This window comes from Hetaerina americana, unplaced genomic scaffold (genome assembly GCF_022747635.1).
Source record: "Hetaerina americana unplaced genomic scaffold, ioHetAmer1.1.p SCAF_4, whole genome shotgun sequence".
NCBI classification, from domain to species: domain Eukaryota; kingdom Metazoa; phylum Arthropoda; class Insecta; order Odonata; family Calopterygidae; genus Hetaerina; species Hetaerina americana.
Genome location: NW_027286985.1, coordinates 4,005,771 through 4,032,962, shown reverse-complemented (window position 1 = coordinate 4,032,962; position 27,192 = coordinate 4,005,771). Strand labels below are relative to the sequence as shown.

The 27,192-nt window shown below is 33.9% G+C and overlaps 1 protein-coding gene across 1 annotated transcript in view; it reads left to right on the top strand.

Moving 5' to 3' along the window:
• LOC139692047 (Ca(2+)/calmodulin-responsive adenylate cyclase-like) overlaps positions 1 to 27,192 on the top strand; it is a 409,861-nt gene that overhangs the window by 360,554 nt on the left and 22,115 nt on the right. Inside the window, exons 10-19 of the mRNA XM_071590063.1 lie at positions 4,284 to 4,412; positions 5,188 to 5,415; positions 5,506 to 5,784; positions 6,078 to 6,430; positions 7,672 to 7,792; positions 9,904 to 10,023; positions 18,193 to 18,354; positions 20,023 to 20,245; positions 21,729 to 21,853; positions 25,147 to 25,318. Of these exons, the coding sequence (XP_071446164.1) occupies positions 4,284 to 4,412; positions 5,188 to 5,415; positions 5,506 to 5,784; positions 6,078 to 6,430; positions 7,672 to 7,792; positions 9,904 to 10,023; positions 18,193 to 18,354; positions 20,023 to 20,245; positions 21,729 to 21,853; positions 25,147 to 25,318 (1,912 nt within the window). The remainder of the gene's footprint in view (positions 1 to 4,283; positions 4,413 to 5,187; positions 5,416 to 5,505; positions 5,785 to 6,077; positions 6,431 to 7,671; positions 7,793 to 9,903; positions 10,024 to 18,192; positions 18,355 to 20,022; positions 20,246 to 21,728; positions 21,854 to 25,146; positions 25,319 to 27,192) is intronic.

Genomic DNA, 27,192 nt, shown 5'->3' with positions numbered 1-27,192 from the left:
ATAAAAATCATTTATTAGTTCATATTTTTGGGCTATTTTGGTCATACCATGTCAAATTCAAATAATGAGCTGTCTGCTCTCAGATCTCATGCAATCCTATAGGGGCTACCCAGGAAACTAGATGTATTATATTATAGCGACCCCCAATTTGGTGGGTCTACATGCTTACCTTTTTGGGTTTTTACTTTTACCTTATGGTTGTAGAGTAAACAGTTGATTGTAGGAGAAGCAGTTCCTACCATAAATATGTTTTTGCTCAATAGAATTTGTAAATAAATTTGAGCTTTTGTGTCACAGTAAACCACCCAATTCTAGTTTAAATTGCCAAACATTTGTCTCAGTGTTTTATGGTACAATTTTATATAACCAAACATGTTTTCACACTGTATTTGCCATGAAATTTGTAATTATGTAATCTACATTACTGAGCGGACACTGCTTGAGTCAGTAGGCATTGTTTGCATGGTACCCAAATATTCCACAACATTGCTCATCAAGTGTAATGCTTGCACACTCCATCAATGCAGAATTATTTTGTTGATGTAGAACTTTACTTGTAGCTTTTACATATTTTTATTCCTGATAGTTGAAAATATTTGCATATCACCACCATGAAGGAATTTCATGACATGATTTAGTTTCTACTTTCTTCTCAATCACTGTCACATTAACTCTGTTATCAATTTAGAGGCATTATGTATCTTTATTTAGGTCCCTTCCGCATCCATCTGATTTCAAATAAAAGAGTGTAAATTGCTTAATTGTTATTTCTCCAAAACATTAATAATTGCTAGAGCATTTCCATAAAAAAAGACAGTTTCCGTTCTATTCAGGAAAACTTAATTGAACATGCATTAAATGATTGCTGGAAGATCATTCTTGTCATGCTATTTGTTGGAATATTTCATTTTTATATTTTCTAAGCATGCATATGCAAAGCTACGGTCTGGTAGTCTCCTAATTCACTTAGCAGCATTTATGCCACACCAAAGGGAGTATTCAAAGCCATTGCAAAAAACTGTTATAAATCAACCTGTAAGCACAATGGTTCATTTGAAAATATGGTGTAAGATTTCAATCCTATACCTGAGAGCAACAAAACTTCGTACATTACTGAATGTTATTATCCAGGTTTCAAGTAACCCTCAGCATTCTATAGTGTAAAATGCTCTCCCAGTAAAAGTGAAGAGGGTCACATGCATCTTTGGACACGAAGGAATGCTCTTCAGTTATGTTCAATTCATATGTATCATATATTTGTGAACAGTTGTCAAAATCAGTGTCATGCAGTATGGAGTGGTTTTTATCACTGTCTCATAATACATTGTGATGTCAGAAATGTCGTTGATATCATTCTTGCAAAATTGATTTGAAAGTGCTGATGCTTCTCTTCACCCTCCAGCGTAGCCTTACTATTCCCATACTATCTCTCCAATCCATGATTCTCATGGTTGACCAACATCCTTAACAGTCATCAGCTCATTTAAATCCCCATCACCTTGTTTTCATGGATCATTTTGATAGCTGTAGGTGTTCTGAATGTAGCCTTGTGGTACATGGATAGACTCTTCAGTGTTAGGTTATTTTGAATGCCATCCTAAACTCTTCATCACCCCTTCTCTCATGCACATCTCTGAAGCCTTTACTCTTCCCTCCCATTCTTTCATCAGAATCATGCAGCACTCTACTCTATATCAAATTTTTACTAATATTTTCTTTGCATTACCATCAAGGCCTTTGTCATCAATTCTCATATCTTTCCAAATCCTTTTTTTAGTAGGGCATTATCTCCTAGACTCAGTACCAAACCCACCTTTCTTGTAAGCAATTTCCAAAGACATGAACTGTTCCACCTTCTCTAATTGATTCCCACTTATGTCAGTGCTAAACTTGTTATTCTTTTCTAAAGGTAAGAGAAAGATAACCACTCTTTAAATGCTACTTTGAATTTTACTGACAAAACTTGACTTTCATAACATTCCCTCATCTTCAGGAAATGGGAAACATTTAAGATGGAATGAAATCATTCACACACAATGATCAAATTAATTGAGGAAACCAGCAGTAGTCACTTGAAAAACATCCACTTCAAGATGGCAGGCATAAATGTACAGTTCAATGCTTCAATTTCAACAGCCAATTACACATTGACCACACCTGCTTCATCCATCCTTCTTTGGGTGTATTCAGATTAAAATATTTCATATCTTCAGAAGAGGTATAAGTAGTCAAAATCTAGGGGTTAGGTATTCTTCATTAGCAGCCCATTTAAGTTGCAAAATTTTGAAAAAATCTGTGGAACCTTCATATATCATGTTTCTCTGCCTGTTGCTATGAAAATTGCAATAATTTATAGTTACCGACTGAAGTCTAGTTTAAATGTTTTTCTGGGATGCATTTGTGGATGTCCTTTGTCATTAGGCAGGTACCTACTTACCTAAATACATTATGCATCCTTAAAGAATTTACAATTATATCTCATATTAATGCCCTGCCATCTCATGACAAGGTAGCAAATAAATTGTCGTTAATGCTTTGTTTCTTTACTGCCTTATTGAATATTCATGCCTTTCCAAACTAGTTATAGAAAACTCAAATGTTTTGATTTTTTACTCCACCTAATTTGATTTTTTACCTAAATGCTTAAAATTTGATCAGAACCTACATGAAGACTAGATCTGTCACGTACAAAGAAAATTAAACACTTTTTCCACCAGTTGTATCTTGCAGGCAAAACATTCATCATATATACAATACATTTTTTGTTGTTTTAAGAGTTTTATTTTATGTGCTCACAAATACGGTAGGCCAGAAAATAAAACACACTAACATGAGGTAAAAGCTTTTATTGCTCAAAGGAGACTTCGTCTCATAACACCAAGTGTTTTTATAAGTAATTTGGAAGAATATTCAAATGTTTTATGTGGTGAGGAATAATGATGGATTGATGTTAAAATGTATTCTGTGTGCCTAATGGATTTTGAATGGTCCATGATAGCCGTGCTGTGTATTAGGTTATTCTTTACAAGGAACGTGCCTTATTGAGCATATTTTATCTCTTGTGCATGTGTTCTGCTGCTCCCCATTCATGTGGTAGGATGTGGTAAGTGTTTCCCCTTTATATAGAACCACTTTGCTCTCTTATTTAATCTGTCAATAAACTTGAGTGTGTGTTTGCCATCTCTTACAACACCTCCCCTAATGCCTCTTGTCTTGTGAATGTGTAATTGCTGGAAAACTTTACACAAATAGCAATCGTTAGATGGCTTGTGTGTGGCAGTGTGCACCATATTTCTTGTGCTTACAGGCAATGTTGGGAAAGTTAGGCAAGTTTGAAAATAAATCTTTGTTTTTAATTTTGTGAGTGCAGTGAAATTGTTTTGAGCTGAGAGTCCTTAAGCTCTCCAAACAGCTTAAAGCAGTTATACAACATAAGTTTAGGCTTTATCTATTGTGCATAGTTAGTTTATTATGCAGAGGCATTTATTTATGAGCAGTTGTTGCAGGTTTTTTTTTCCGAGGATTTTAAGCATCTGTTTGGATTAAAATGTGAATCAAAGATAATTTCCTATTTTATTTTGTTATAGAAAATATCTTCACTGTGCTGGTTTGTGTGCATGCAGTTTGTGAAAATGACCTAGATTAATAAGAAGGGGGTCTTTTGAATGCTTCATTGCTTCTAGTGTGGTCATTTAACACTGACCAACTCTTCTGTTCACAGACTTAATGCTGATTACTCTTTTTACTGATTCCTGCTAACACATACTTATTTCTTAACTTTTTTGTTTGTCAGAATTCATTTTCATCTCTAGAAATTCACCTTTTACTGGGAAATATCCTTTTAAAATAAAATGCATGCCTAAATTTAAATTATATTCTTCACTTGTTTTTGAATTACTAACAGCTGGAAGTGGTGTACATTTCTACTGATAATATATACTTGTAGGTATCAATATTTTTTAAACAGTTTAATTGCATTTATAAGAATATTTTAAACATCTGGGTGACTTAAAATATTCAGTAACTTGCCAGTCAAAGTCCCATCTGGTTAATATGAAAGTAAAAAAAGTGTTTGTTTAATCTTCCTCTATTTTTGATGTTCTTTCCCATTTTTTTGATATCCTTCTTTCAAAATTTAAAAGTTGCCGCATCATATACTTATTTGAGAATGATTGTAATTATAAAATAGCTGTTTTTAAAGAAATGAAAGAGAGAATTTTCATAAGATGAAATTATTAGCTGAGGCCTCGAACTATTTTGAACAAGTGGCCATTTACCGTTAGGTGCTTGACCTTCAGAGGGTACTCCATGCAGACCATCCAGCTACTGGCTCTAATGCAGCCAGTTCAGGCATCGGAGCTGGAAGGACCTTTGGTGGAGAAGCTCTTGATCTCAGGGACATTGCAAATAAGGTGAATACTTGCATAAGGGCACTTACACTTACTTCTCTACATTTTTACTGTAAGCATAAGCTACAGGCATGAAGTTTGTGTGATATATACCTGCCATTTAAATCTTTGTTGTTCTTATAAATTCCAGGTCCACTAAGGAGTAATTAAAGTATATTTATTTACTTCATTTTTATTTTTGGGTTAACCTGGTTTTTTAAGCTTATCTATATTAACATAAATTCTTATTTTTATTTCCAAGTATTAACTAATCAAATTGTCATCAGTAGTAATTTCCTTTAAATGCAGGATGGTTATGGGTTCTTTTTCTTACAGTGACTTTAAAGCCTTTGATTTTCTTCTTTCTTCCTTTTCTTGTACTTAAAATTATCATTGATTTGTTTTCTTCTGTCATTTCAAGAGGGATGCTGGACCATTTATTCTCTTCCATTTACCAACTGCTTTCTATCTCATCCCAATATTCTTAATTTTCTTATTCTCCTGAATTCTAAATATTGTCTAATTTTTCTCTCTTGATTATCTGAATTGTCTCTCTTGTAATTTGTCAAACTTGCACGTCATTCTTTCTTCTTTCATACTTTCTTACGTATTTCTCTATTATCTCTCCTATCAGAGATGATAATATATCATTCTTCTTAAGTTGACGTTTAGAATATAGACTAGAATATTAAAAGATGACTCATGCGCACTACCACCTTAATATTGTATATCATATAGAGTTTTCTTTGACTTTTTGGCATTTCAAATCTGTGGCATTTAAATATATGTTAATCTACAGGCCAAAAATTCAGATAATCCACTAAAAAGACCATTCAAGAAGCGCCATTCAAGTATGTACAACAGTGGCCACCACCACAATCACTTCCATGGCTGTGGAGTGGCCCCTTCCAATCGAGTCAACAAGTACCTGTCTCAGGCTATTGATGCCCGTAGCGTTGATCGAGAAAAATCCACTCACGTTTCACTCCTGACCCTAAGGTTTCGAGACAGGCATAAGGAAGCCCAGGTAAGTCAAGTAACATGCTGGTTTCTTGAGTTTTGAGTGTGTATTTCCTCTCTGTCTCTCTCATAATTTTTACATTGTTAACTTTTACAGTATCGAGAAGAGTGTGATTCAGGATTTGCTCCATCCCTTGGAGTAAGTTTGGCTCTTGCTGTCGGTGCAGGAGGTGCCCAGGCCCTGGTTCTGCCACGGACACTCATCTTATTACTGCTCTTTCTCGTGGCATTTGCTTGGCTAGCTGTACTACTGGTGCTTCTCCTAGGAGCACGCCTCCGTTGCCTCCCTTGTGACCTGTCTCGCTCGGCACGACTCAGAATGGCTATATCAATATTTTCCATCATCCTTGTGTTTGCTGTTGCCACAGTAAATGTGGTAAGGATGCATTTTTACTGCTCTTAAAATTTTGGAAACTTGCAAAGCAATTTCATGAGTGCTGTGCTCTGTATACTCATTCAATATGTGTAGATGCTTTTAATGCACCAGTAACTTTCAAAGTTTCTTCATCTGCGATCACAAAGATGTGTCAGCAAGGCCTTTTGTTTAATTAACACCAATTGAAGTGCGAACCATAATAGTTCAATAAATATTATACTTAAATTAATTATTTTGAATGGCCACCCACGTATGATCCAGTGTTTCTGAGATTATTTCCATTTTATTTTCAGTTTACATGCCGAACTGACGTGAAATGTGAATCACCTTTGCCTCCAGCGGGCCCAACTAATGCAACTCCAACTACCTCTTCTGTGGGGGGAGCAAGTCATGAGGGGAATAATGCAAGGGTGCCTGGGTTGGAGGGAAATTTAGGTGGAGAAGGGAGTGATGAGCACAGAGTTTGCCACTTGCCTCAGTATGTTGCACTTGTATCAGGTGGTGTTGGGGCATTAGGGGCTGCAGCGTTTCTAAGGCTACCTGTTCCCATCAAAGGAGCTATCCTTTTAGTCATGGCTACTGTCTGTTTACTCCTAATTGAAGGATCTCACTCACATATATTTTCCTGTTATGATGTCCGTGTTAAGTAAGTACTCCTGCTTGCAGATAGATTGTAAAAATTTATCTCATTAAAAGTTATTCATTTATGAATAAATTTTAAGTGTGATACATGGTCTGGAATATGCTAAATTCAAAAATTGTGTATGAATAAAAAAAAATCATCATTAGTCAACTGAACATTCAATGTAGTGAGGCTGCTTTTATGACAATTCTGTTTGTGTTCTATAATTTAGACAAGCAGTTGGTGTGCTGCATATTTTTTATATAAACAGACATAGTAAATATATTTTTGCAATCTCTCAAGGGAAATAGAAATGAGTAATTTTTAGTCATACTATTATTTGAAAATAAAAGCTGACATGATCAGCCAATGATTTCTGCCATACTATTGGTACACAAGTTTTACAAAAAAAAGGAATTTAGTGAACTGTAATCGAAATAAACTTGATATTACCTCCAAAAAGATGACCTTATGGAGTAAAAAATTTTGTTTTCTCTATATTCAATATGTAATGTCTGTGCATGTAGAAAAGAATATTCTGTCTTCAAGTAGTCAGAGATTAGAGTAACTGCTCTTCCTCCAGGCTTCTCAATATTACTCAATTGAATATTTGCATATGTATTCATAGCCCAAAAAATCACAATATCATGCATGCCTACATAGAAAGACTATTATTACTGGAAAAATGGGAAAGATAATCTTGTGGATGTCCTGAACAATATAATTTCCATTCATTTTTATAATAGTTCCTTTTTTGTAACTTTCAATGCACTTTATTCTTCCAACATACCACCCTAAGAATTCCACCACCCATTCCTCTTTTCCTTTTGGCTAAGGAACCCTTTTAGGCCGGGAAAGAGTAAATTTCACATGTGCAAAATAAAATTTTAATACTGTTCCAGCCTTTATGAGAGGAAAATGAGAAAACTAATCAATTAATTATGCCCTAATAAATAAAAAATGTCATCGTAATATTACTTTCCAAATACTTATATTTGTTTTGCTGGCCATACTTTGTTTATAGATCAAAATTTAAAATAAATATAGGTTGAATGTACGTAAATATGGTAGTTGTGTACTCTTCAAGTTTGTATTTGAATCTGAATAGTATATCAACTTTATAATTGCCTATGTCAGTTCTTATTAGAGGATGTTATAACTTACAGATTTAGTTTTTTTTTGTGGAATCATTTTACTATTTTCATTTGTTATTTATTAGTTGCATTCGATATGAAATTGATTGAAACTATACATTAATATTTCAGTGCGGCTGTCCCTCAGCATGCATTGGCTGTGGTTTATGCCCTTATGTTCCTGTTGGCTGTATTTATTCATGCCCGCCATGTTGAATGGACTGCTCGTCTGGACTTCCTGTGGCAAGTTCAGGTAAGCATCAGTCCAACTGAATTTCTTTTTCTCATCAATTGATTGATGTTTATTGGTTCTAAAAAGACACATTTGAAACAATTGGAGCGCATCACATTGCTTGCAAATATTCTTAACTTATTGCATCATCATTATTCATCACTGCATGCTATACTAATTGCACCCAGTGATGAATGAAATTAATGAAATTGACACAAATACCAATAAAATTATTTGTTTCCCTTACCCTGCTATTAATGGAGCAATTAAGCTTTTTAGGAGTGAGGAGTTGGTAATGTTACTGAGGAATGTTGGAGTAAGTTGAAATTCAGAGGAATTAAAAAGTCGGGAGTGACAGGTGTATGCTAGCTTCTTCCTAGCACATTGTCTCGCCATCCAACTATTTGCCTCTTTCTTGTACATTCTCCAATTTTGAGACCGAACTCAGTTGCAGTAAGTAGGTAAGGAGCAATTAATAAGAAATGAGAAGTATAAGGACAGGAATTGATAGATAAAATATTTAAAACTATATACTGTATGGAAGCCTTTGTAATTATATTTATGCTGTGAATTCAAAACTGAAAGCATATTGAATGTGCAGGCAGACTTTGTGTCTTTTATTACCTCCCCTTTCATTTGCTTCTTTCTTTTATGATGAATCATTTGAAATTTAATTCTTATTTTGCAATTTCTTTTTTTAGCCTTTTATGATTTACATGAGATCATACACTGTGTGAGTTTTCACTTCTGCCCATCGACTTTGAACCGTGAATCCAGGAACTTTGGGAATATAAAAAAATTACTTTCCGGCTCAAAAGGAGAAGAATACATGCTGAACAATGTATCTATATTTGTGGCTTCCTTCCTAAGTAACTTCCTAAATACCATCATTAACGTCATTGCAAGTTTTTAATCCTTGGCCTGTTTGAAATGCTTTGCCAGCCATATAATTATTTTTATTAAACACCCAATTGTTTCCTTTGGAAGAGCATTTTTTTCTTTTGTACTATTTCAATAGTTTTGATATTATATAAGTTTGGTATAAAAAGTATCTGTGACAATTTTTTCCTGATTTGTGCGTGGGGTGCTGAATTTAGATCGTTGGTTAGGTGTGCACATGATCACAGATCATATTGGCATTGATACAATGACAGTGCAGACCTTTGTGAATTAAAATTTGGCAATGCAAAAGATCTACGCTAAACTTGTCTCGGAGGTCTGGTTGGGCAACCAGAGTCAAGTGTCTATTTGCGAAGACCTTCTGCCATGGCACCACAATGGTTTCTCAACCCCTTTACAGTCCCCCAGACTTGGGACCAGCAGACTATTTTCTATTCTCAAAAGTGAAATCCTTCCTCAAAGGATATCACCATGGGACTCCATCAGTGCTGCCAAAGATTCTTGAATGCATACCCTTGATGACCTTCCGGAATCCATCTACCAGGGAGCCTTTTATTAATGGAAAAGCCACTGGCATAAGTGTGTCTATGCTCAAGGGGTGTGCTTTGAAGAATTTTGAGGCATTGTGGCAATATATGAAATAAATCTATTTTTCTCACACTTTTCCCAATGCGTTTTATACAAACCATGAATGTATTCCAGTTGGCAGTATTTCATATCAGGGTCATCAGGGTATTCATGATAGGTTATTGTCATATCTACTTCCCCATTTAACAAGAAGATTGAAAATAAACCACTTTAATACAGATCTTTTTAGGTACCATTTCATTGCCCCTCTCATCTGTCAATATTCATTTGGACCATCTCTTTTGAAAACCTCACTAAAGCAGTAAAATTGTATCATAATCATTTTCTGCTGGAACAGAAACCAAGCTTAATTATTATCATTACAGCATGTACTTATTTTTCATTTATAATTAAAATGTATGCAAAATGGTCATTGCTTCATTGCATTATATGCATATGACTGATCAAAGATTGTTTTAAATTTCTTATGTGTGGATTTTTTCAATGTTAAAATCTAATGTTCCATTATTATTATTTCTAGGCAATAATGGTAGCAAAATTTTGGCAATCAAATAGCCATAAAGATTTTCTCACAACTGATTTGTTTATAATTTTATTTTTTTTCATAATAACTAAAATTTGCTCTTATCTTCATATCTTATTAGGCTAATGAAGAGAAAAAGGAAATGGATGCCCTGCAACATAGCAATAAAAGGATTTTGTTTAATCTCCTGCCAGCCCATGTTGCCACTCATTTTCTTGACAATCAATTTAGGAGTAATATGGTGAGTAATTCGTTAAATTAGGGTTTTCTTCCTTTCCATATTCTTCTCTATTTCTCTTTCTATTACATGCATAGGTATTCTATGTGCATATCTTTTTTCAACTGGAAATTTTCAGTAAAATATGCATCCATACATATCATACTTTACATTTTTATGGAGGCTGCAAATAATTACCTCTGCCTGCAAAATTTCAACACTTCATATTTATAAGAGCCAAAGTAATGAATGCTAACTTTTCTACTTCCATAATTTTTAACTTGTTCCTGTTTGTGTATGTGTATATATGTGTGTATATATATATATATATATATATATATATATATATATATATATATATATATATATATATATATATATATATATATATATATATATATATATATATATATATAAAAACAAAGATGTAGATTTTTAAACCATAGAGACACAAAGAAAGGACACCCACAATATGTTGTTTTGACATTTCGACGGCTCGGCCGTTGTCTTTAGAATGGCATTCTCGGGGAAGAGCGGAGAGGACATGTGGGGGGGAGAGGTGAGGGAGAGACGAGGTACACTCCTCTCCCCAAACCAAACCGCCCAAAATACCCTCATCTTGCCACCACTTTCTTCCCCGGAACACACAAAATTAAGCATTTAATCCGTTACCTCTTCCCAATTATTAATAACAGTCAGTCCACGTCACTTTTCCCACATTGTCCCTCTGTTTCGTTTAAACGCCCGTCGAACTTGCAAGACATCTTCAAGTCGACAAAACCAACTGCGAGCACCCCCGTCTCTCCCCCGCCCCTATCCACACCATGCAACCGCCCACGCTACAAATGCTGCCATCTTCTAATACCCTCCCCCTCACTCAGTACCAACTCCCAACCGGTTGCCACCTGTACCTCAAAAAATACTTTATATCGCCTCCCCTGTAACTTCTGCCCTGCCTTCTACGTGGGCGAATGCACGACCACACTTTCCCTCCGCATGACTAACCACCGATATTCCACCAAATCTCCCACCTTCTTTAATTATCCCATCCCTACTCACACTGCTTCCCGCAATCAATCTTTTGAGGACTGCTTCTCCGTTTCGGTGATTGAAATCCTTCCCAAATCTGCTAGTATAATAGAGGTGAGAACCCGCGAGATGGTGCATATCTGGGTGGCCCAGTCATTTAAACTGCCTGGGCTGAACCAAGCCCACTGAATGAATCTTATGACTGCCTACATATCCCCTCCCTCCCCCTTGTTCATTTCCTATTGGCCCCTTACCTCTCCTTCCCTCACCCCTCCCCCTCACATGTCCTCTCCGCTCTTTCCCGAGAACGCCATTCTGAAGACGATGGCCAAGCCGTCGAAACGTCAAATAACATATTGTGAGTGTCCTTTCTTTGTGTCTCTATGTTTTAAAAAATATTTGTGCGTCGCCGAAGAGCATTCCATTTCGAAGATATATATACATATATATATATATATATATATATATATATATATATATATATATATATATATATATATATATATATATATATATATATATATATATATATATTATATTTTATATATGTATTTTATATACATATATAAAATATATATATATGGTATTATTGTTCTGTACAGCAAATCTAGTATGGTAAATATTGTACATAGTTACAAGGTAAAAATATTTCATTCTTCTAAGTCCATTAATAGACATGGAATTACCTGGACGTGGAGTATTGCATGAGTTTACTTGAATTAAAAATATAGTGAAACCTAGATGTGTATTTTCTTTAGTGGAGTTATTCATGCAGAAATATTTACATAGGTACTTACGACTCTTTTTTTAAAGAAAAGAATTACCATTTTCAATTTAGTAAAAAAATAAAAATGAACTACTCTAATTCGTGCAAGTTCAATGAAAAAGTTATGAAACCTGAGTGATGTATAATGCAGTTTTTAAGCAACTGCATATGTGTGACTCACTTGAAAAACTTGCCGTCATGTTTTAATCACAAAAATATTTGTACCAAATAAGAAATGCAAATGAAGATAAAATTTTGAGAGTGAAAACTAACAATTTGCATTATTCAATTGAATATGTGAAAAGTATAATTCACTTGACCATTTTATTAACAATATACATGCCTCTATCAAAGCAAGGTTTCACAATGTAATTTAATTTGTATTTCCTCCATCATTATAAAATTGACAGCATACATTATTTTATTTGCTCTTCTGATTGCAACTATGAATTAAGAAAGTTTGATGAAAATATAGCTCCTTCAGTGTCTGAGAAAAGTGATATTCTGATATCTAGTCAATAATACCATATTTGCTGTAAACCTGCATTTTTACCCTTTAGAATTTTTGAGTTTGTACAGTACTAGTTAGTAAATTTGCTCGAATTAGACTGGCCTGATGAAATACTAAGCTGGCTAGTACCTACTTCAGGCGCTTACTTTGAGGTATCCAAAGTATCTGATGAATTAAAAAAAAACACATTGTTATGAACAATTATTTTGCTTCTCTTCATCCAAATAAAAATGATCAGTTCAATTATACATATTGTCTGCTATTATTACAAAGTACATGTAGCTGATTTTTTAAAGACATACATACATAATTAAATGACATACATAGATGCATAAAATACTTCTTCTGATGAATAGTAATCCTGGTGCGTTTTTAAAAAGGTCCTTTAATGTAAAACTACTAAGCTGGCATTTTTCAGAATAAATAAAATTACCAATTACAATATCTTTTAAATCTCCACTTTTGTAATGAAGCACTTGATTTTTTTTTTAATGTGAACTCCATAGATGAATCAGAACCTAACATAGAAACAGGGCCAGTAACTTTGTTTTGTTAGTTCATTTTCATGAAAATGCCCTTACTGTGACCTAATGAACTAACTTGAAACTAATCTTAATGAAAGCTAAGAGGGATATTGATCATGAGAAGTTTATTCATCTGAGTTTCTGTCACATTTATACATTTATATATATAAATAAATACAAAGGAAAAATTCTTTGTCAATCTCACAATTGAGTTGATTAAATTTTCACAGTTTATTGGTTATTTAATGAATATCCCGCTGTTCAGAAAGTGGTCACTCAGAAAGAAAACCTGGAGCCACACTTTTAAACCGCTTTACTAGACTTCAAAAATTTATTTCCCAAAAAAACTTTGCACATGTATTTAACCTTTTTCAGTGTATTCCCAGAATTGGATTTCATTGGTTGTGGTTTAATAATACATGCATAATAGTTTCAGTGGGAATACAAGGGACAAGTTCATTATGTCTCTTCTTCAGACACCGTTTAAATTTTGTATTTTCCTAAATGATGTAAGATGGTCAGTAAAGCTCTCATATTTAATTATTATTAAATAAGTTGCATTATCATTTGTTCAACTTTTAGACATTCTGAGAGCTTATCTGATATCATCAGATTTCATATATCCTTTCTCTGCCAAACCTGTCACCATTTTATCTGTATTATATCAAAATCAATATTCTACAAAACCTTCTTACACTAAGGGTGGATCCAGGGTTTTCTTTCAAGATAGTGGAGATAGACCCTTGATGGTACTGTTGATTCGGGGAAGGGGAGGTGAGGAGGGGAGACTGAAGTTAGAATCCAAGTGTAATACTTTATTGTAAAGCAAATTTATTTGGTTTTTGGGTGTTTGATATTATTAATCAAATTATTGAAACTGAATAAAAGCATTATAAATCATGGGAAGTTCCTTGGTGTGGGGGGCATGGCGCCCTTCCCTCCTCCTCCTTCCCCCCCAACCCCCAGGACCCTACACTGACTCACACTCTCTTATCCTAATCCTAGCATTATTGTATACAAAAATGTATTTACAAAACATTCCTCCCTCTCCCATTTTTATATTATTATTGAAGCTGCCAACTTATCTAATGTTTTTTTAAAGAAAAAAATGATACTTAAGTTTGTTAAAAGAGTTTTTCATCATGATAATCAATTAATTCCATTAGGTATTTGTTCTCAGTATATATATATGGCTTTAAAAGGCTTATTTATTTAGATTGTAGTTGTTAATGAGTACTCACTGAACTTAAAGAGAAACATTTCAATGCTCATATCAAAGATTTATAAATACTTAAATAACTCTGACACAACAAAGTCACTGGTAAAATACAATAAACCTTGAGGAGATTCTTCCTGGACACGCCGCCAAAGTGAATGAAATAACATCTCTTCTGCCCCCAAAAGACTTTCATGATGGCAGCTCATAGTTTGGGAAAGGTTAGCTGGTCACTGAAAAGAGTACTCCAAATTAATACAGACATATGCAGGTGATCCAGAGAAAAACAGGATACAATTCTAGTCCCTAGAAGTCCTCCCTTTTGCCTGGATCTCTTTCTTCCACTGTAACTCCATAATGTTGCATGACCTCTTGGCAGCCCCTTTTCATCCTCTGCCCATCTGATGGTACATGCTTACTTCATTTACCTTTTCATCTTTTCCTCGTAGTTGTTTTCACTTGTACCAGCTGTCTTCTACATGAATATAAGAAAGCTAGGATCCTCTCTCTGTGTGCACCCATAGCTATTCCATCGAGGGCACATAAGCAAGCTTGTTGATATCAATCTTCACAATTTACTCTATGAGCCATGTATCACTCCAAAAGAATCAAAAGATAGTTGATGAAAATCTTAACTGAGGTTTGGCATTTTTCTATTCATAATATATTAAATGAATTTGGCATGTGGGCCCTCAACAAAAATGAAAGCAAGAATTTTGTGCAAACTTGTAAGGCTGATATGTATAGTTGCAAAGGATATGGGAAGAGGATGGTGAGATATTGTTAAGGAAATGTGTTTAAACTGATTTTAATTGTGAGGAAGGCAAATGAATGAAGGCTTTCATATAGTGGAGTTATTGGAAGTTGGCTTTATTGAAGGACAGTAAATTGCAAAGGGTATAAAATTGCACTTTGGCAATTCCCAGGTGTTTCATGCTGTGAAATGATGGTTTTGCTGCATAGATCATTATATTTTGGATTTTAAATGGCAACTTATGTTGATGAGTGTCTCCTTTTAGCATTAGTGCATTTTGCTTCAATTATTGTATTTCCTTGTCCATCAAGGTTATCACTATGTAAACATCCCTCTTTAATAGGGTATGTTTTTTTAAATTCAGCTGAAAATTTCTGAAATTCCATCATTTATTGTCTTGTATTTAAATAGCTAGGTACCTTGTCGATCCCCTGATCAAGAATTTCAAGATATTTAAACCCAATATCTAGTAAAAGAGACTGAAATCTTTTACTCTGCCACAAAAAAAGGCTCTGCTGATCTCTCTTGCCCAGCTATTCACCATTTTGTACTGTAGATCTGTCATTTAATACCAACTTGCAGAAATTAAAGATCAGGCTAAGGTTCACAATGGCATGGAAGCATGTCAATGAGCTGCAAAATGAATATGTGCTGGCTGGCTGTCTACAAAAAAAACTACATTGGAAGAAAAAAAGGAATTTGAGAAAAATTTAAAGATTTTCATAAAATCCAAGAACAGTTCTTTATTTTTGCTTTTTTGTTTGAATGTTCTCAGTAACTTTGCATTGGAAAAAAAATTGTTATAGTACAGAGTAAAAAAATAAAAAGGAAAACATTCATATCCTTTTTAATTTGCAAACTATACTCATTAACCGTATGAAAGTTACTCCATGATTTTAATATTTTTAACCTCCAATTTTTGGTTGACTGAGGATATTGACAGATTTTTCCCAGCGCTTGGGGTCAAAAGAAAGTAATTTGAAATGACCATTGTTTGGATATTTCATTCTGGATTGGCTACACAGCACCGGACGGGTTGATAACAGGTGACTGTCCTGCCCCCCTATTGAAATGAATCCTGGCTACACTCATGGAAGTCATGATTTTGGAATCAGATGTTCATCTTCAAGCAAAGTGTAGCACATACATTCTTCAAAAGAAAAAATTGCAAAAATCAAGCCAGTTTTTAATCCATAAGATAGCTGAAACTAATAAGATTTCCATAATGAGAATTTCCTAATGATGCTAGTATTTTTGTAAATATGATTAAAACTCTATGCATGTGTTGATTTCTCCTATTCAGAATTCAAAAAATGGATCTTTCTAAAATTGTTAAATCATTAAACCCAGACCTTTCTGGATATTAGACTTTTACAGCATCGGTCTTAGTGAAAGTGATAAAATAATTGCAAATAAATATTTTGAAAATTCATGGCCCAGATATTGATAGTTGAAAGTTGCTTGATCCCCAGTTTTTCTCAAGAATAATTACAGGCAATAGAATGCACTTAAATTCAACCTTCAAGTATTAGTTTTCTTTCTAGTAATGTCCTTTTGATCACAAAAATGCTTTCTCTAGTGAAGCAGAGTCTATAAATGTTAATACCTAATAATCACAAGCAGTTTTTTAAATGAAATGCCAAATTTTGAATATCTGTCTGTCTGTGATCATATCAGATAATTTCAGAGATCCTAAGATACAGGTTTTGGAGATTTCTAAGTTATAGGGCATTTTTGTATGGGAAATGAGATGCCATTCAATTAATGTGGAATTTCTAAGATGTAAAAAATTTATAGTTGCATCCTTTGTATTTTCCTCAGTGTTTTTTCTGATGCTGGACTTCACTTGAGTTATTGCTACTTGAAATATGATGATATTTAATAAAGTATACTGGTTTAAATATACAGGGATTGAACTGGCTCAAGGTGAATTGTGAATACAACGTATGTGTGTATGTTAGACATTACAAATCTGTCTTCGTGTTACTGAATTAATATTTTAGTGGAAAAAGTAGCTGTGATCAGTACTTTTCAAAATCTATCATCATGATTTTTATTCATTATTTGTTTAGGACACAATACACCCTCTTTTACTTTGGATGCCTCTCAGATAAGCTGCATTCATTTTAGAAAGATGAGATTTGCTTGCTTTGGAGTAGATAGCCCACCCTTCATCTGACCATTGCCGCCTAAAAATCCTCTGTAAGATGATCCATGTACAGTACCTACTTGATTGAATGAAAAACATTTTTAATATGGCTGATTTTTAAATTTTAATGGTTTGTACATTTTTGGCATTGGTAGAGCTGCAGTTTTACGCAAATTAAATTTTTTGTAGATGTATTGTAATGTCCTGCTTGTTGCTTGTACACTGATAAGCTTCTCATCCTCCCTATCCATTCATCCCAATCCTTCATACCCCTGTATCTTTGAATCCTGTCTTTTACTATTGCTCTCTCCTTGCCTCTTGAAATTTAAAATAAAACATTACACATTCACATTTGTGTTTGTATACGTTTTTGTTTTATTTATATGAATTAATGAACTGTTGACATTATTTTCTTTAAAATTTATTTTAACTTTTGTTTGCCTTTTACTTTTGTATACATTGTTTTGTCACCAAATTAAAAATGATACTATTTAATCCCAATTGATTTTCATCCCTCATTTTTTTATGGTTTGTACATATTTTAACATTTGTTTTACATGTGAAATTCATTTTTCTTCCCCATATCTTAACTCATTTGCAATTTTTCTCTTGAATCTCTTTTCTGACAATATGCACAACAACTCTCTGTCTTAAAATTTTTCTTCCATGCCTTCACACTTGCTCTTCTCTTTCGAATTCTTCATTTTACTGTGATTTATTATTTATATTCATCTTGATCAACTGAAATGACATTCTTCTTTTCCGACCAATTCCGTTAAAATAATCCCTCTTTCTTACTCGCCCTTGAACATCACGACCACTTTGGCATTACTTTTCATTCCACCTCTGTCACATCTCAAACGGAAACCTTTGTTTACATTAACGATCTGCAACCTTGTCACACTTCCACTCTCAATCCTGCCCCTTTTTTTACATCCCCTCCTGCTCCTTCCGTCTGTCTCCCCTCTCCCCCTTCGAACTCCCTCTCTGGATGGCTTGCTACATGGGATTGGGGCCTACGCCCGACCCTGCCTCATTGCCTGCGGCACCCTTCACTGGCTCCTGGGGTTGAAAACTTCTGCCGCTGTTGCTGCGGCTGCCGTCGCCTCCTCGACTTCTCTCCTGCCGATGCAATCACGCCCGGTCGCTCTTCCTTCTCTGCCCGTTTTCCCCTTCCCCCCTCTCCTTGACTTCTGTCCACCCTCTTGTGGGTGGGGGAGGACACCTTCCCACCAACCCAACAGAATGCTCTGCCACAGGACCTGTACCACCAAAGCTACTCTCGAGTTGGGGTCGTGTTTGCCTCCATCACCAATTTCCATGAGTTCTACATGGAGCTGGATGGTAATAATCAAGGAGTTGAGTGCTTGCGGCTGCTGAATGAAATCATTGCTGACTTTGATGAGGTAAATTTAATTGCTAGAGAAATAATATAGCAAAAATGATGCTAATATATTTTTTTGTTTGTGCCCATGTCATTTGTTGCATTAAAGATCGTGGATATAATAGCAGACAAAGATACTAAGTATTAGATTCACTAAAATATTCAGTATCCCTATATAACCTCCTTCAGTGTCAGCTTGTATTGTTTTTCTGTGTACTTCTCAAGAGTAATTAAAATTCTCTCATAATACATACAATGTTAAAATGTCACCCCGAATAATTGAGAGTGGTCTGCATCTGGTTTTTCGTCACATTAAATAAGTCTGTTAATGAGTACACATAAATGTAAATCAAACTGTAAATGTTATATATTAGACTCATATGTAAAATCAAGGAAGATTGGTCCATATTAGCTCAACCATAGATATAATAAAAGAAATGTGGAAGTCTAAATAGAGAATGCTGAAGATAGCATTTAAGTATAAAGTTGGGTTTTGTATTCTGTTGTGCATACATATCTCTTAGTAACAATTTTCTTAACTCCAGTTTAACTTATAATGAGCTCAATGCTCATTTAATGTCATACCTCATGTCAATGTAACTGCAAATTGAAAACAAGATTATCCTAAATATTCTTTGTTGACTTTCTTTACAAAAATTATGTTTTTATTTACAGCCTAAGCTTTAGTTGTCACTTTCAATTGCTCTTATTTGCTCTTTAATTTCTTGGTGAAGTCCAGTTTATCAATTGCTTCCTGCCAGTGGGGAAAAGTTTCTTTATACTTATGAGAAAGGTGAACAAGTACCTTCAGTGAAATAACTTTTCCATTTCACTATCCATGTACCCACAAATTAGGCTTAAGAAACCTTTTTATTTCCTTGCCTTTAACTTGTTTTTTTCAATTCCAATTCCTGGGAACTAATTCTGAATCTGTAGAGCTTAAGAATGGAATAACAATTTCAGCCAATAAAATGGCTTCAATCAGAGACACCTTAGGGAGAAAGTGAATGGCACAACAAATTTTCATAAGGACCTGTAAACATAAGGAGCAATAATGACCACTAGAGCCAATGGTCTAAATAGAAAGAGAATAAAAGAAGGGTATAGAGTAAAGGAGCAAGCAGCAGTAATTACTTTGCTTCTGAAGATGTTTACCATAAAGTAAGGAAAGCATATTGTCCTGCTTAGTCACAACAGAAGTCAAAATCTACCATAGCATTCACAAATTTCATACTAAGCCTGCAATTATGTATATGGTGGATTACTATTATTTTGGCCAATGGGACTCCCTAGGGTTTTCTTGATGCTTTACATAGTTGGGGCGACTAGACACTGAATAAGGTCAAATTAACTGTTCCCTTATTTGGCCCCAATAGCTAGAATTTACTGTACTAGTATATTACCTACTAATATTGATGGTCTATATAGGTGGTCTAGGCCATTTTTGAATGTACTCAGAAAATTATTATATACCTCTTAAGCTTTTCTGTAGTATATATTCCATGTGCCAGTTGAATTTCATTAAAATATCTTTTATTTAAAGAATATAGGAGGGTTTTAACTATGCCATCCATAATTGCTCAGTTCCTCAAACTATGGAAATAATATGTGATTTAATTTCATCCCTCAAGTGTTTCCCCTTTTAATTTTTTAAACTGATTTTTGTATTATCTCTTTCATTAATCTCTAGCTATTGGGAGAAGAGAGGTTTAAAGCCATTGATAAAATTAAGACTGTAGGCTCAACTTATATGGCAGCTGTTGGTTTGATGCCCGAACAACGTATACTTGATGAAGATGATGAAGTTACAGCTGGGCTTTACTTGGGAAATTTAGTTGAGTTTGTATTTGCAATGCGAGAAAGGCTGTTGAACATAAATGAAAATTCTTACAACAACTTCATGCTCCGTGTAGGTAAGTATGTAATTATATTATTCAATTTGACAATATGGATATCAGAAGAATATCGATATTCTTCTGATTACACTTAAATTCACTTAAACTTCTGACATCTCTAAAAAAACTTGGCATGCATTTTTTATCTTAAAATAGCTCCTAAGAAGATGATTTTATGTCATTTTATAATCCTTAAAAATATTTTTGATGAATGTAACCACAAAAAATATCAAAAAATGTGTTGATGCATACCATCGTGCACTACCACTGTGTAACAACATTATAATCTTGAATACCAGTGTTGGCATGATTATATGTATATATTTTTCTAGTCATTTATGCCTTATTATATTTATAAACCAGCCTCCATTGATTCATGATAAATATATTTTCCAAATTTCAAATCAAGTCGTTTATTGAGGCAGTTTCAAATCAATAATTTAAAAACGTATAATTTAAAAGAGCTTCAATTATAAATGTACGAACAAATATTATCATTCGTTCTTTTAAAATGAACATCCTCTATTTCACTAATAAAAAAATGGTGCCCTTTTTAATGTCCCTAATTTTATTAAAAGTCCACAAATTACCCTCAGAATCAATTGAAAAAGGACAAACATAAGCAAATACTGTGACTTTTAAGAATAGTGCTTAACTTTTAGCTTTTATTTCTAGGTTGCACATTAAATTATGCAGGCATTTGTAAAGATTTTATTGCTATTTCCTTTATTTTCCAATTTTATTGCTAATGGTAGTCCTTATGCTCAAAGTTCCCAAAGGTATACTTACCCTAATTCATAGGTGGTTTACTTACCAATTATATGATAAGTTGTCTTTATGGTAAAACGAAAGTAATGATTTGTAAGTAATTAACTGTCGGTTGATTCATGACGACAGTGCCTACATTCAAATAGAAGCAACAATTAAAGGACATCATCCACCTAAATTTTCAACGTTTTCATAGCTTTATCTCAAGCTTGAATTTTTAGCAGTGTGGTTAATTATTAGAGCGTCTTAATTCCACTTTTATACGTCACTGTGTTACTCATACATAGTTTTGTTATGAAGTTTTATCCTGATATAGCATCTATTTCTTTACCTTCCAGTGTAGCAAAGAGAAACAGATACTACTATATATATATAATTGTATATTGTGGTAGAACAATGTTTATTGGAATATTAGTCATGAGACCAGATTAAAATATTTCTATTGTTCACTTCATTTTATTCTATCCTCGGTCATAAAAATTCCAAAACCACATAAGTGTCATGTGTTAATTTGTTTTGGTATGCCATTAAGAGGACTAATTTGTATAATATATTTTAATATTCCAATAAAGAATTTTATTATGGCTATGATTATCAGTAAAATTGTATTATAAATTTGAAAGCTACACCACTGATTCTACATCCAACTGGTAGAGAGAGATACAATATATAAAAGCTCATTCATATTGTCAAATTACATTTGCCTCATTGTTATTTTAACTGCTATTTATAGGAATCAACATTGGGCCTGTTGTTGCTGGTGTTATTGGAGCTAGGAAACCACAGTATGATATTTGGGGAAATACTGTCAACGTTGCAAGCAGGATGGACTCAACAGGCTTGCCCAACCACACTCAGGTCCTTATCCTTATAATTCTCTTTCTAAATGATCATCACAAAAATTCTATCAACCAGCCAGCAATTATCATTTGTCCGCCTTTCTAATATTCTTTTTGAAAGTATTCGTTTGACTCATACACCTTATGAAGAAGGCAATTTAGCTTATACCCAGGTTGTTCAATAAGTCCTTAGGAAAAAATAGAAAAATAAATTATTTTGGGTAGATTTTTATTATAATTCAACATAACCTCCTTTAAGCTCTCTATATATATATATCTATCTCAGCATTTCTCCAACTTTATTTCGCTGTCCAAAAAGTAGGGCATCAAAAGGTCCTCAAAATAAGCATCTGTGTTTGCGATGACCTCGTTTGACATGAATCATTTTTTACTGAGCCATTTTTTCAAGTTTATAAATAATATAAGGCCCTGGGGGCCAAATGTGGTGAATGTTGTGGATGTAATAATTTGGACTATAATTTGATAATTTTTGCTGTAAAAACTGCACTAGTGTGCATCCATGCATTGTCTTTATCGAAGTCAATTTTTTCTTTGCCAAACATAGTTATATGATTTCATTGCTCAGTTGGTGCAATAGCATTTCATAATACTTTGTCTTAATTGTTTGTCCTTTTTGCAAGTAATTGATGCATATTATTCTGCATGCTCCCAAAAACCAAGGCTTTGTTGCCACTGTTTCCGCCTTCTCTGGAGTCACATCCCCGCTGTTAGAAACCTTCTATTTTGATTGTTCCTTTGTCTCTGGAGTATCTTAGTGTATCCATGCTTTGTCCACAGTTATGTTTCAATTCAGAAACTCATTGGGATTGCGATGACAAAGCACCAAACTAGCCTCTGAACTGATCACACGATTACCTTCATTTTCAACTGAGAGCAAATGTGGGACCAATCTGGCTAAGATTTTTTCTCAACCAATTTTATTTGTAAAATTAAAAACACTGTATGATCTTGTAAAATGCCTGTGGCCTCAATTATTTTGTGAACTTTGATGTTGTCAATCTTTTCAGAGGAAGTCACTTCCACTGAATGTCCCGAACAATGTTCATATTGTCATACAGCCACATTCAAACTCATCACCCAATTGTAAAGAGTGAAAAATATGGGAGCAGATGTACCATAAACTTCGTCCAACTCGTATTCGATCTCTTTTGGTGTTATGTATTTTAAATAGAAGTGTTTAATCACTGCACAAAATTTATTTTTTCCATTTTACTAATAATACAAAAAAATACAAAAACCTGTTGCTTCAATGGAATTAAAAAACGACATGATGGAAACAGCTGAAACTTTCACAGTAGTTTTGTGAAACGTGCAGCTTACTAAGCAAACTTTTTTGTTTACTGAGAGCACCATTACTTGGATTTTCTAAGGAATTGTTGAATGACCCATGTACGTAATTTCATTAATCAAATATGTGACTCAGCCCACTGAGTCATTAGAATATGTGGCCAATTTTACATTTTCATTTCATTCAATGAAATAGATTGAAATCTTTTAATTCAATAATTTCGGAGTGTAATAATCATTTGCTTAGACCAGCATTCCAACCCGCATCCCTCAATGTCCGGTCGAGTGCTGAGGCCAGATAAGCTATCGAGGCGTCCTCTTAAACTCTGAAATTTTGGGGGCTTTTAAAGGAACAGGATGTTGTGACAAAATACCGTACATACAATGTCACAGGCATTCGTAGTCGTGCCATAGTCATTCCTTTAAAAGCCCCCAAAATTTCAGAGTTTAAGAGGACGCCTCGGTAGCTTAAGTGGCTAAAGCACTCAACTTGAGACAACTTGAGGAAATTGAGGGATCCAGGTTCGAATCCCAGTCAAGGGGAATGATTTTTACACTCTGAAATTATTGCATTGAAATGAATATCAGCAGATAACTCCGTTAAAAGTTACTGTTGCAGCATCTCCTGCAGTTTCTTTGGAATCTGAATCCTTTTAGTTTGATTTGGAGGAAATATCTTTGATAAGTCAAATTGAAAGGAAAATGAGAGCCCTCTTCGGAAATCCAAAAGGAGCTGAATTGTTGTTTATTTTGTGAATGTTGTCCATTGATACATCTTTGAATATTATAAAATGAAGCGCAATGTTTGCAGAAGACCTAATACATTTCTCCTAATGTCGGATATCTAGACATGGTTTAGTACAAACCAACCACAAAACTATATATATTGATTATAGAGGTTTAAAATTGATTTGTTTTGTTTCTACTTGTGATATATATGCTGCTCAAAGATTGCTGTTGTATAACTTCCATATTATAAATGAACAGGTATTTGTATCTGGACCAAACAAAAAAAGCAGACATTGTATGGAATTTGTCGGTGGTGATTGCATAGTAACAGGGACAACTCATTTGCATGTCCTCACTGAATTTCAGATATCTGGCTCATGTTTTGATGAGACACACACCAAATTAATTGAATGTGCAAGTTGAAGTGTATACATTATTACATTAAACATAATTTCCATTACTCCTATTATCTATGTCATCAAAATATGTTTAATATGTATGAGTATTAAATCAAATTAAATGTGCTATTTATTTATTTTATTGGAAAGATAATGTGTTCACTTTATTTCAAACAATTTATAAATATCTCAGAAACTATTGGAACAAAATTTCATAAGCTTGTGTGTTTTTTATGAAATGCATGGCAAATACAGACTACATATTTTTGAGAAATATATATTGAAAATTCAAGGAGCATGATTGAGAAAAATGTCTCAGAATAAAAAAAATTTTTTTTTTCATTCCTCATGGCAAAATAGCATTGTTGTTACTCCAAAATACATTTGGGAGTCGCAATCAAATTTGTCTTTGTTGAATTTTCTTATGTTTATTTTACAAAGTATCTTGATATATTCCATTTAAATCAAAATAATATGTAATTCAAAGCTAAGACCAGTCCCCAACCAAAAGTACAGGACTAGGACAGGAAAGCATGATTCGTGGTACAGATAAATTGAAATGTGTCTAAAATGAACTTCTAAGCTGATTGCCAAGACTTGTTTACTCCAGCTTTTGCACTATGTTTACTTTGACGGAAATCCTAATTTTGGATTTAAAAAAATATATTGTCAGAATGAAGTTTACAAAAAAATTTATTCTGGTTTATTAGGTATCACTTCAGTGTATTAATTAATTTTTCTATCATTTGATCCCTAAGTGGAAATTCATACCTATTTCTATAGTAATTCAACAGAAGCTACACACAATTATTGTCTTTATTTCCTTATTTATTGGAGTTAAAAAAGTTAATGATATGCCTATCTTTTATGAAATCAGGTCACAGAAGAGGCTTATCAAGTTTTGAAGAATCACCCGTATGAATTCCAATGTCGTGGAAAAGTTAGGGTCAAGGGGAAAGGAGATATGACTACTTATTTTCTGACTGATAGGAAACAACCTGGAACAATGCGTGTGGAAGAGTTGCCTGCAACCAGGATGGGTGGAGTAGGTAAGTGACTTTTAGACAGCTGAGTGATTGGATATTTCGAGGTTAAAAAAGTACTTAAAGTCTGTTGATCCATGGAACCTATAACAGACATTCCCCAATTATTGTTTGAGATGTATACCAAAAAATTTCCAATATTAATGAAAATGATGTAAATTAGATGCGCCATGTCATGACCATGAACTTTAACTAATGTTTATTTCCAGTTGATTTATTCTAAATTACTATTTTTCATCAATCTCCCACTAAAAGCACCATAAAGAATCAAATGGAGGATATAATAAAAATTGAGGCACGGGTCATATGAATTGAGTCGAATTCATGTATGTTTTTCATTAAGTTTTATGAACTGAATGTGTACTTGGCAGTAAAAAACAGCTAATTTATATGAAGAAATAGTATTTTCTGTTTTATTCTAAACTTATTAACTTGAACATGAAGCAAAGTTCCCTCAACTGTCCTTGTGCTTTTAAACCTTTCAGTGCTCATGATATTAGCTCCTGCAAGTATAAGCACCACTGGTCAATCCATCAGATCTTTCATGGATTGAAATCATAATAACTTATTATTACTTTAGGGTTATGACTTTGGTAATACACATAAGAGGATTTTCATTATTCACTAAACGTATTTACTTGATTTTTCTTATCACTTTTGATCAATCTTATGTAGGATATAGCCTAATATATTTTTGTAACAAATTTTATTGATGTCACAAAAACCAACCCACTAAAATGGCTGAAAATGACTCTTTTGTATTCTTAGAATCATTTAACACTGACGATTCATGGTTGTAATTGATAATTATGGATGATAGAAAAATTCATGAATTCTACCATTTACTATGAAAGAGAAGTTTTTGCAAAGTGTTGCAACAAAATAAACGTCACTTTGAAGCCACTTCGTACCCTCCTACAATCCTTCTAATAAGGTTCAAGATCAAGCCAGCTAATAGAATGGAAGGTGTATCAAATACATCGTAAGCAGTTTTATTATGATAATTAGCTATTGCCTCTGAGGTTGAGAATGTTTACTTGGGAAGAATTACAAAGGCGGCATTGGCTGTTTGGCTGAGATAAGATTAAAGATCTTAAATATTCTCTCGAATTATTATCAAAACACAGTTTTAATCAACCACATGTTTCTCATACTGGAGAGAAGCCTGTATGAAGAGTAAATGAATTACCTGCCTTTCCAAGGTGATGGGTCATATATATATATATGGGTCATGTGGGGAAGATGACCAGGAGAGTGAGTGTGGGAGTGCCTTTTGTGCTTCTGACTCTCTTGACTAAATATTAAGAAGTTGATCTTATCCTATAAGCTGTTAAATCTGTTCATGTTGTTACAGTTAAGTATTTTATGTTGTCATTTTGTTATGATTTGGTATTTTGACCTTTATGTTCTATTCATTTGATTCATTTCTAAGATTGATCAGTACATGCGTGCCATAGAAGTTGCTAATTGGACACTATTGTGCATTTGTATGTATGTATGCACACATACCTACGAGACAACAAACCAACAACTCGTACATACAAACCAACCACAGATATCAACCCAAAGGTCAGTTTGATAGGCAAGGGTAGAGTTCACATAGTACTAAGACCAATGATGTGTGAAATTCACACACCATCATAGGAGTACCAGTTTCTTTCCCTGTGCTGCCTATGGTTTCCCAGGAAAAAGTATGGTACCCAAAAAATCACACAGTTCGGGTGAAGCTGGGGGTGCTCAAAGGCATCCCCGGGAATCAAACCTGGGCCAGGCAGTCCAACTCCCTACTGACTGGACTACCACATTCCAATATACGTACATATATTTAATATTTCAAATGTCTTTCACATGTATTTTTTGTGCATATACATATATTATTT